General features: G+C 57.2%; 1 protein-coding gene across 1 annotated transcript; it reads left to right on the plus strand.

The window, feature by feature from the left end:
* The first annotated feature begins 3,515 nt into the window (after positions 1-3,515).
* Positions 3,516-8,412, plus strand: LOC147645234 (maestro heat-like repeat-containing protein family member 7). The gene is made up of 13 exons (XM_086874755.1): positions 3,516-3,572; positions 3,691-3,840; positions 4,029-4,177; positions 4,499-5,083; positions 5,173-5,310; positions 5,588-5,702; positions 5,855-5,995; positions 6,190-6,366; positions 6,500-6,655; positions 6,815-6,916; positions 7,262-7,364; positions 7,645-7,701; positions 7,991-8,412. Exons 1-13 carry the CDS (start codon positions 3,516-3,518, stop codon positions 8,188-8,190), a joined length of 2,130 nt encoding a protein of 709 aa, XP_086730881.1. The 3' UTR covers positions 8,191-8,412.
* Positions 8,413-10,404: the final 1,992 nt, after the last annotated feature.

A 10,404-nucleotide genomic window follows, 5' to 3' on the forward strand; every position in this document is an offset into this window, starting at 1 on the left:
CAAAGGGATGGAGCTGTTAAGTGGGAAATCTATGATTTTCCCAGATGTTTTCCCATTTTTTCCCAGCCCAGGTGAGTCATGTGCAGCATTCCAAAAGGATTTGTTAAAACCAGGAAGGATTTTGTTCCCCGTGGGTATAAAACTGTCTCCAAAACCCTCCCAGAAAGGCCAAATCCCGATTTTAGCATCTTTTTCCACCTCCACTGGGTGAACCAAAACTGCTGGGTGTGGTGTCACCCACTGGCTGGTCCTTGGGGAAATCTTCTCCTCACTCCCGGGATGGTCCTAGGAGGGTCCCGGTGTCCCCTTGGATAGCTCTTGCTAAAACGCGATGGGGTTTCCTCAGGGAAGTGACAGACCCGAGAGCGACTTGCTTTCTGCAGCTGGTGCTGCAGGAGACGCTTCTCCAGGGAACCAGGGAACCAGGGAACCGCTGGCAGAGCTCCCTGTTGGGCCCCACCTGTCGCGGCGAGCGGAGGTGGTCAGGGTGCCGCGACCTTCCCAGGGAAGCGTCTCCTGTGGCACTTCCCCTGGGCGCACAGGCACGCTTGCCTTGCCCCCGGGATTCAGCTGCGAGCCCTTCAAAGGGCTTTTGGAATGGCCACTGTTCCTCGGGTGCTGCCGAAGAAAAGAGACGGGAGGCACCGTGTGGGGTTCCAAGGAGGTCTTTATTCTTCTCTCCTGAAGGGTCCCAGAGACAACAACTGGCCCAGGCTCAGTGAGAGCAGGGATTATATGGGAAAAGCAGGGGGTGGGGTGGAGCAACAGGGACAATGGTCTGAGGAGTCAGGGGTGGAACAAGGGGGAAGGGCCAACAGAGTAAAAATAATATGCATACAGGGGGAAAGACATGTTGGGAACCACTTAACGTGTGGCTGTAAAAATGACAGCTCCCCATCGAGGCCTTTAGCCTCTGGGGGAGAGCGGTCAGTGAAAGCCTCCTATGGGCTTTTCCTCCAGGGGAGAGTGGCTACAGCATTGGCTGCTTCCTCGGCCCCCACAGTTCCCAGTATCCAGTTAACATCGCATAGTTCTTGGCATCATTCGGGCCCAACAAAGGGTTTACAATAGGAAACAACTGGTCCACTGTACCCTGTAAGGCTCCACTAGCAATTTCTCCCTGCACATGTGCTCTGACCATCTTCATCACCAACTCCTTATCTGTTTTCCTTAGCGCTGTCATCATGAAATCACCTCAGTCTGGGTCTCGGTTCTTGACTATTAACTCCAATCTTTTTGCCACTTTGCTAGGGTTTTCTCTATAATTATGAACTTCTTCCTGCCAGTTATTCAGGTCACCAGTAGAAAAGGGGATCTTCACCCACACAGCTTCTCCTGTGGGACCCACTATTTGCCTTAAGGGGGTGACTAAAGGCAAAGCTTTCTTGGTTTTATTCCTTGTACATGTTGTCACTGGCATACTCACACTTGTCCCCTCACCAGGATTATTCATCTCATTCTCACTTTCATTTAATTGAGGGAGAGGACTGGTTGCTTGAGGGGGAAGGTAGCGCTGGCCTGGAATAACTCGGCTGTGAGTCTTGGACATCTATAACAGTGTCTTCCTCATGCTTTTTTGCCAGTTTCAAACATCTTTGCCCTAAACTACATGCTGAACAACATCTCTTTATTTTCCACCTGTTATCTCTTTCCAAAGGAAGGACCAAAGTCTCCTGGGGGTCTAAATCAAAGCCATATTCTTTGTGCCACTCAGGTTTATTCTTCAGGGTAAAAAAATGTGTCTGCACATATCACTTGGTCTCATTTGTCTTCTTTTCTTAAAAATAACATCAACTGTAACAGTGGATGATCATTTAAAGTTCCATTAGGCAGTCCATTTTCACCACTTTCTAATTTTTACCAAGCCTACCGTTGGTTACAGTATTTAATCAGATCACTTTGCTTCAAAAAATGACCCTCTGGGATTCCTCCCAAGTCTTTCTAATGTGCTCAAATACATTCTAGTGGACACTTCGTGCCTTGGCCCAGATGTTCCTTGTCTGTGTCACACCTGTGAATTTAGAATGGCCACCAGCCGGGACATGTCCCAAGGAGGCGGTTCCAGATTCTGTGACAGGCCCCGTGCCCTTCCTGCTGCGGCTGCGTCGGCAGCCCTGGGGGCTCCTTCTGCTGCCCTGAGCCTGCAGAGCAGGGCAGCGTTTGCTGATGGTTTGAGGCGTTCCTAAAGATCCTGTTGGGCTGTCAAAGACACTTTGGGCAAGGGATTCCTTCCAACCTGGGCCACTTTGGGGGGGATGGGGGCAGCCCAAGGGCAGGTGGCAGTGTGCGCAAGGGCCCTTTGTGACACATGGTCACCATGGGATGGAAATGGACAGGGTGTCAGAGGGCCCTTTGTGACATGTGGTGACATAGGAGCTGGCGGTGACAGGGCCACGCCACAGTGCCCAGTGCAGGCGACGGGACAGGACGCGGCAGAGCGGTGCTGTGAGGAGCCCCCGCACAGCGCACTCGTTTGTGTCGGACCCGGAGCTTTTCTGAGCCGTTATTCCTACAGGTGACCTCGAGGCCAGACCACGGGACTTGCTGACCTGTGGCCTTGCCAAGGCTTCTTTTCTTAAGGTTCTCTCAAGGGCAGACTGTGGGATTTGGTGACCCGGAGCTTTTCTGAGGCATCGCCCATCCCTGCAGTCACTGCCCTTGAAACCAGACCACAATCCTTGACGAGGAGCCTCCTGTCCTTGTGGCAGGAGCCCTCAAGACCCAAGTGCAGGACTCGCTGTCCTGCTGTCTTGCCAGGACTTCAGTCTTGCAGGTGCCTTCCAGGCACGACTGCAGGACTTGCTGACTTGAGCTTTCCCAAGCCATCTCTCCTGCAAGTACCATAAATCCAGTCCCTGCCATGGAGCAGCGACCCCCAAGAGTGCCCAAGCTGGCCTGGGTGGAGGAGGAGGAAGAAGAAGGCCCTGGAGCTGTCCTGGCACAGGAGACTGAAGAGGTGCAGGAGTTCCAGGCACCACGGGAGGGTGAGTTGCAGAGCTCGGCCTTAGGGCTAGTGCCTGTTGCCAGCTTGGCCCCATCCCATTCCATGCCATGCCATGCCATCCCCTGGTGCTGTTCCTATGGAAAGGATGGGAGAGTCTTGAAGAAGATACGGAGCAGCAACCCCCAAGAGTGCCCAAGCTGGCCTGGGTGGAGGAGGAGGAAGAGGAAGAAGGCCCTGGAGCTGCCCCAGGACCAGAGACTGAAGAGGTGCAGCAGTTCCGGCCGCTGGAGGAGGGTGAGTGGCAGAGCTGGGCCACAGGGCTGGTGCCTGCAGTCATCTTGGCCCCATCCCATCCCATTGCATCCCATCTCATCCCATCCCACCCTGTCCTGTGGAGACACACCCATGGACAGGATAAAAGAGGGACTGGTGCTGCCCCCCCAGCAGTGGCTGTGCTCCATCCCCTGAGCCACCCCAGGGCTGTCCCTGCCTGGGGAGTGCAGGGCTGGGTTGTGCTCTCCAGCCTCTCCCGCAGCCCCTCAGCTCTGGCTGCTCTTTGCCAGATGCAGCCATGGACCAGGCACAAGAGCAGGAGCCTGCCCGTGGCCGCTTCCGCAGAGCAGCGCAGGTACCTGCAGCCATCCCCACCTGGGCTGGGCCTGCTGGCACTGCTCAGCCCAGCAGTGGAGCTTGGAGCACTCCATGGAACATCCCTGATGTTTCCATCTCCTGCCCTTCTCCTACAGCTGGTTTGCAACTTCATCAAGAGAATTCGGGAGGAAGGGACCAGTGCCATGGCCACTGGGGTCAGACCTTATTCATACATCTTCAACACCAAGGCCACTGCTGCCCTGCTGGATATGCTTGTAGAGGAGGGTTTTTACAGTCAAAAGCAAGTAAGCAGCCTGTGGCCAGGGTTTGATGCTCCAGGGATCACTTGGCCTCCCAAGCCACACCTGCTGATCACTCTAAGCCTTTGAGGCCATTGCAGCGTGGTGACAAGGGAAGCACTTCTCTGGGGAAGCTGGGGACATTCCTGACTCCCTCTGGCAGCTTTCCAAGTCTCCCCTTGTGCTTTCTCCAGGTGCCTGCCATGGTGAGGTACATCCACCAGTGGCTCATGGCCAATCAGTTCTCTGAGCACAGGCTGAACAGGACCCTGCTGGATCTGAGCGAGGCACAGCCCACTGATGTGGTCATTGCTCTCCTGCGTGTGGCCCCAACGTGTGACAGGTACGGGGCCCACGTGCCCAGAGGGCTCAGAACTCCCCAGCCCATCAGCCTGCACAGCCCTGCCCAGGTGTCTGAGCAACAGAGAGTTCCAGGGTCCTGTGTACCTGGGACCTTTCCCAGCCCTGCTCCATCGGCCCCTGAGCCTGCTGCCATGCCATGCCCCTTCAGGCCCTGTCCCTGCAGGCCTGGGCTGCCTGGGTGCTGCTGCTGGCGAGGGGCAGCAGGCAGAGGCAGAGCTGGCAGCCAGCTCAGCTCCCCATTGCTGCCCAGGCCACGGGGATGTGTCTGAGACCCCCGTGAGACAGAGCTGTCGCCCCGCAGAGCTGCTATGACCATGTGGAAGACGATCTTGTGCTCGCCCAGGACAGCGGAGCAGGCATACCTGATAGTCCTCGATGTGCTGGGGAACTGGCCAGAGCACAGCACGTGCACCTCTGATGGAGACAACACGGGTGTCTTTGCCCTGGCTGTGAGTTTCTGCAACTGGCCTTTGCTCAGCCCATGGCCAGCCGTGTCTTCAGCAGCTCTGTTTCCTCCTTCCCCCACTGCATCTCCCTGCCTCAGGCACCAGGCTGAAACCTGGCCTAGGGGCAGCTTCAGGGGCACCAGGCCTGATGCTCCCCGAGGGTTTCCCCTGACCTTTCCCTCCCATGCTCAGGCCCTGCCACAGAGACACCTCAGCACTGAGCACTGTCTCTGGGTTCTCTGTCCTCTGCAGGCAACTATGCTGATGTGGAAGATCCTTCAGATGCCCTGCGTCCCACATGTAGTGACAGTGCATTTCCCCCGCCTCTTTGTGCATCTGCTCTTCCAAGTGTTCTTCAGCACTTTGGAGATGCCAGAGGATCTCAATGCCTTCTGGAAGGGATGCCAGGAGCAACACGGCCTTGCCATCAGCCCCAACAGGTGCTCTATCCCACTCCTCCTGTCCCTGCCATGTCCCCATGGCAGGAGCCAGTGCTCCCAGCGTGACCTGGGCTTTGCTGTGCACACAGCTTTGCAGTGCAGGCCCTGAAGTCCCTGCTCTGCCAAATGCATCGTGAGGAAGTGGTGGTGGAAATGGAACACAAGCGTGGCTGGGACAAGCTGCTCAGTGCTGACACCCACCACTATGCCGTGGGTCTGCTGGCCAGGTGAGACCCCCTTCTCCCCACTGCCTCTGACATTTGTGCCCTGTGCTGAAGTTTCCCAACACAGTCCCCACTGTTGTGGGCCAGAGGGCCTCGTCACCAAGGGACAGCTAAGGAGACTGGAAAAGGCTGGGAGAGGCGGGTGCCCACAAGGAGTCACCTCCCCAAGGGCCCAGGTCCCCTTGCAGGACAGTGGTCAAAGATCAGAGCTCTGTGAATCAGGCCTGGGAGATGTTTGTCCCCCTGGCTCACAGTCTTGGCTACTTTTTCACCCTGGCAGGGAGATGTCGTCTGCCTCTATCCCCTTGTGTTCCCGCATTGTTCCCTACCTACTCCAGCTGCTCAGCACACAGGAGGCACGCTGGGATCTGCCTGCCCTGGCATTCCTTGTGGAGGTGAGCCCCATGGCCAAAACTGCCTCCCTGCAGAGCTGCCTGCCACCTCTCTGCCCCCTCACAGCTGCAGCTGCCTGGGATGGTGCCCATGCCCTGTGTTGGTTCTGGGCTCCTGCCAGCTGGCTCCCCTGTCACTGCCCTGTGCCTTTCAGATCCTGGACTACCTGGACTTGAGCGAACGCAGTGCTAACAGAGTCCTGGAAATCTTCTCAAGGCACCTGAGTAGCGAGAGCAGGGACAGGCGTCACCTGGCACTCAGGGCCCTTTTCAAGTTGATTGATGATCCCTCGATGGTGAGAAGTGGGCAGTGGCTGAAGCAGTGCTGGGGAACGCAGTCACTTGGGCTCGGCTGGGCTTCGGGCACCGAGGCAGCTGCTCCCAGCTCTCCTGCCTCCTGCTTCAGCTGCCTGAGTGCTTTGGGACAGGCCTTTGGCCTCTTGGCCCTGTGGCAGCAGGGTGGCGTTTCACAGACTTGTCTTCCACACAGGCTGAAAAAATGCAGAGCCTGACTGAAAGTCTTGTGGAGCTCCTGTGGGATGCAGATGGAGAGATAGTTAGGAAGGCAATCATGGTGCTCAGCTTTATAGTTTTGGACAAGGACATGCTGATACCCAGCCACATGGCTCTGCAGCTGGCTGAGGCACTCCTGCCACTCTTTGACCATGTAAGACTCTGTGCCCCCAGCCGAGGCCACTGGCTGCTGCCCAGACACTTGGTGCCCTGGGGATTTGCCCACCTGCGCCCTGCTGAGCCCCATGCAGACAGGGCTGAGGTGTTTTTTCCTTCCTTTCATATAGGATAATAGCCAGGTGCAGCTGGTGTCCATATTATTCTTCCGATCGCTGATGACTGTTCTAACGGAAAAGGAAAAAAAGGCCCTGAAGTCACACGTGCACCAGAGCCTGCTGCCACTCTTCTTCCACTGCCATGACGAGAACCAGCAGGTGGCGGAGGTGAGGACTCCCGGGCTGCTGCTGTCACCCGGGCACGGGGCTCGGCCGCCTCCTGCCCTGGCACCTTGCCGGCTGCAGCCTCCTCCAGGCCTTGGCACACAAATGCGGGTCCTGTGTCCTGGCTTGTGGGGCCATCTGCGGGTCTCTGCTGCTCTCCAGGCTTCTTGGGCAACGCTGCTTTGTGCGGCTGAGTTCCTGAAGAGGAGAGATCTGGAAAGACCAGTGAAGAAGAAGAAGCTGTGGATGATCACCGAGTGCCTGGTAAGGACGGCTTGGAAGGCCCAGCCTCAGCCTGGAGAAGCCCCCTGTCTCCGGCGCTCGGTTTGTGGGGCTGGCAGCTGTGCCCCTGCCCAGTGCCGCAGCCGGCCACACGGCTTCTTCTCCAGGCTCCCGTGGCCCCGAGCCGGGTGCCAATGGAGCCCCACACTGGGGCTGCGGGCAGGGGCGGCACCGCGGCTCCCCGGGCAGCCGCCGGCCCTCTGCCCCCTCCAGAGCCCGGCGCCAGCGGCTGCTGGCCGGGCCTCAGGGCTGGGCGGGCACGGGAGGCCGGGGCTGGCCGCAGAGGCAGAGCCCGCACCAACCCTTCCCTCCTGCCTCTCTCTCCAGCTGGGACAGGATGAGAGGCGAGCGGCCGAGCAGCTGCGCCGGGCCCTGCCGTACCTGCAGAGCCCACAGGAGACCCTGCGAGAGGCGGCCATCAGGTTCATCGGTGAGCCACAAGCCCGGGCTCCCTCCCCGCCCCGCCGCAGCTCGGCCCCGGCCCCGGCTGCTGCCCCGGCAGCGGCACCCGGGCCCGGCGCCCTGGAGCCCCGGCTGCCCTCGGGGCTGCTGCTGCCGGCCTCTGGCAGCCGTGCCCTTGGGCTGAGTCAGGATGCGGCAAGGGCCCGGGCTGAGCCCTGCCGGGGCGGGAGGCCGTGTGGCCACAGGGCTGGCAGCGCCGCTGGCAGGGAGCTGTGCCGCCGGGGCCCTGACAGGCTCTGTGTTCCCAGGGATAGCCGGGCGGCTCCTGAGGGGGCAGAAGGAAGAGATGCAGCTCATTTACAAATGTGAGTGAGGGCAGCGGGCTGTCAGTGGGGCTGGCGGGTGGAGCTGCAAGTCCTGGCCTGGCTGCGGAGGGCTCAGCTCCCCGTGTGGATGAGGGGCAGTGTGAGCAGAGCACACCGAGATTTCAGGGGCACATGGGACATTCGTGGCCAGCAGCTTCAGGCTGATCCCCTTGGTCCCTGCTCCCTGCTGGCCATGGCAAGAGCCGACTGGGATGGCCCTGGCAGGGGGCTATCCGTGGGCCCTCACAGGTCTGGGATCTGACCGTGGCTCTGTTCGTCTCTCTTCCAGCCCTTGTGAACATGGTGGATGGCAGCAGCCCTGCCATTGTAAACCTGGCAATTCAAACACTGTACATCCTACAGGCAATAGAGAGGGCTCGATATTCCGTCTTTGATAACCTGCAAGATCAGCTACGCAGGGCATGGAGGACACGGCCTCGTCTGTCGGGCCTAGGCTGGCTGTGCTGCTGGAGCTCTGCAGAGAGCTGATCTGGCAGGCTCTGTCTGCTGGGCACCACCTGAGAGAGCAGCGATTTTCCTTTTCTCTAGCATTGTTCCTTTATTTTTTTTTTCCTTATGTATATAAATATAGCATATTACATAGGCATATAGTTATAATAGGCAGTCTCACAAGACCTTTTTTTTGCTACCCATGGTGTACAGGGCATAGGGGAAGAGAGGTGTCATGAATAAAATCTCTCAAGAAATCCACCCCGGATGAAATACTGTGTTTAGTTATGTACAGTTAATGTTCTTATCCCATTTGTAAACCTTGTACCCCTTGTTTACTCTGATGGTTATTAGTAATGTTAATTACTTACCAGTTTCTGAAGTGTTTTAAAGGTTCTTATGAGACATTCCTGTACCCTTTCCCCTTACTTCCCTGCTACCTTGTAACAGAGCTGCTCCCATGGGGGCTAAATCCAACTAACAAAAGCAACCCATTAGAAAGGTATGCCACAGAAGGAGGCAACTCCCATGGTCGCTGTGCCACACTAGAACAAAGAAACTCCCAGGAAGCTGTGTAACCGAGTAAAATGCAAACTAAGGGGTGCAGGACACCAAAACAATGAGCTAACAGAGGAATAAAAGGACAATGAAACATATTTGAGCAAGCTATGATGCAAGATCATCTCCCTGCATCACCTAAACCTGCTTAGAAACCATCTTCCTGCATCACCATGACCTAAGAGGACTGGAAAGGACTGACAGCCCTAGACAGCAAACCAGAACACCAGGTCCCTGACTACTCTCATGAGGATGGAAGCCCCAGCTCTGCAGTGTGTGCTGCAAAGCTGAATTGTGTCTCCTCTTTGGAGCTGACAGTGTGGGAATGGCCGTGATGCAAGCAATCCCTTGGGCCCCTGCACCCCAAGAGCTGAATCTTAATAAAGGCATCAAACAGGAGTTTTGTCTCCTGGCCAATTTCTTTCAATTACCGTGTGCTGCACGGGCCGTGGCCGAGGGGGCCTGGACCCACCCGGAGCTCCTCCCGGAGCCCAGCGGACTCCAGCTCAGCGGGGGCCGGCAGCGGGGCACGGCTTAGGCTCGGCAAGGTGTGAGCAGCCGTGGTCCGGCCCAGCCTCAGCCGGGGTCCCGCAGCCTCCCGTCCCCACCCGGTCACTGCTGGGGCCAGCCCGGCCTCGCCAGGCCGAGCCTGTGCGATTCAGCCCTTCTGGGACACAGGGCCAGAAAGACTTCAGCCCTGAAGCAGCAGGCTTTGAGTTCAAGCCTTGGGAAGCACTTGCCAAAGGCTTGATGGCAATTCATACGTTCATCAAGTCACTCCACTGAAAGTTATGTTTCTAGAATCTTCCTGTATCTCTCCCCCGATTGGTTGCAATTTATCACAGTATTTTGCATCTTTCTAACCCCAGTCTGTGTCTGGACCCATGCCCTCAGACTGCACCCTCACACCTCCCCTAGATATTGTTGTGTCTGCCCCTAGGCCTGGTCTTTGCACTTTGCTCCTGTGCTGCGCAGGCTTTATGGGCCTCATCCCTACTTGATTTTCCTATTCCAGTTGGTTCTGGGGACTCCAGCAAACCCGCTCCTTTAATTTCCTCCTCGGTTGCCCGGGTGTCAGGGGACCCTGAAGCTTTAAGGATTGTTGTGGCCACTGTCAGCACGACTGCAAGGGCCGCAGTGCAGCGGGGCCCGGCCCGACCGACAGCCGGGTACCTCCTCAAAGGTGGAAGCAAGAGAGAGATTTCCCAGGCTTGCCTGTCTGCAAAATGTCAATCTCACCGAGGTGGATCCAGCTTTTTAAATGCTTTAATAGGTAGTCAGTTCCCACAGCTAGCCAGCTCTTGGATTTTGCTTGGCACAGGGGCAGCTCTCACTTAGCAGCTCCTCTCAGTAAAATCATTTCCATGGGGGGCTTCTTCCCTGCTCACCAAATAGCAATTCATGCAAAAGCAGCACAAACTGTTCTTCCTGTCCTCCTATCTTTGCCAGAGAGTGCCTTTCAAAGGGATAATAATTGGGAGGGAGGGAGTTTACATTTTCCATTGCAAAGGAGCCTCCTGCCTCCCTTAGCAGGCCCCTGTCTTTCAAAGGAAGACACACACGGTCTCCTTTCGCACCTTCACTTGGCCCCAGCCACTCCTGATCATTTGAAGGAGCGGCTCAGAAGAAGGGGCTGCAATCCCCCAAGGCCTGGGCTGCTCCAGGCCGCTCCTGGTGCCTTGGGCTGTTGAAGGC

This window comes from Cyanistes caeruleus, unplaced genomic scaffold (assembly GCF_971803275.1).
Source record: "Cyanistes caeruleus unplaced genomic scaffold, bCyaCae1.hap1.1 HAP1_SUPER_30, whole genome shotgun sequence".
In the NCBI taxonomy this organism is placed as follows: Eukaryota; Metazoa; Chordata; class Aves; order Passeriformes; family Paridae; genus Cyanistes; species Cyanistes caeruleus.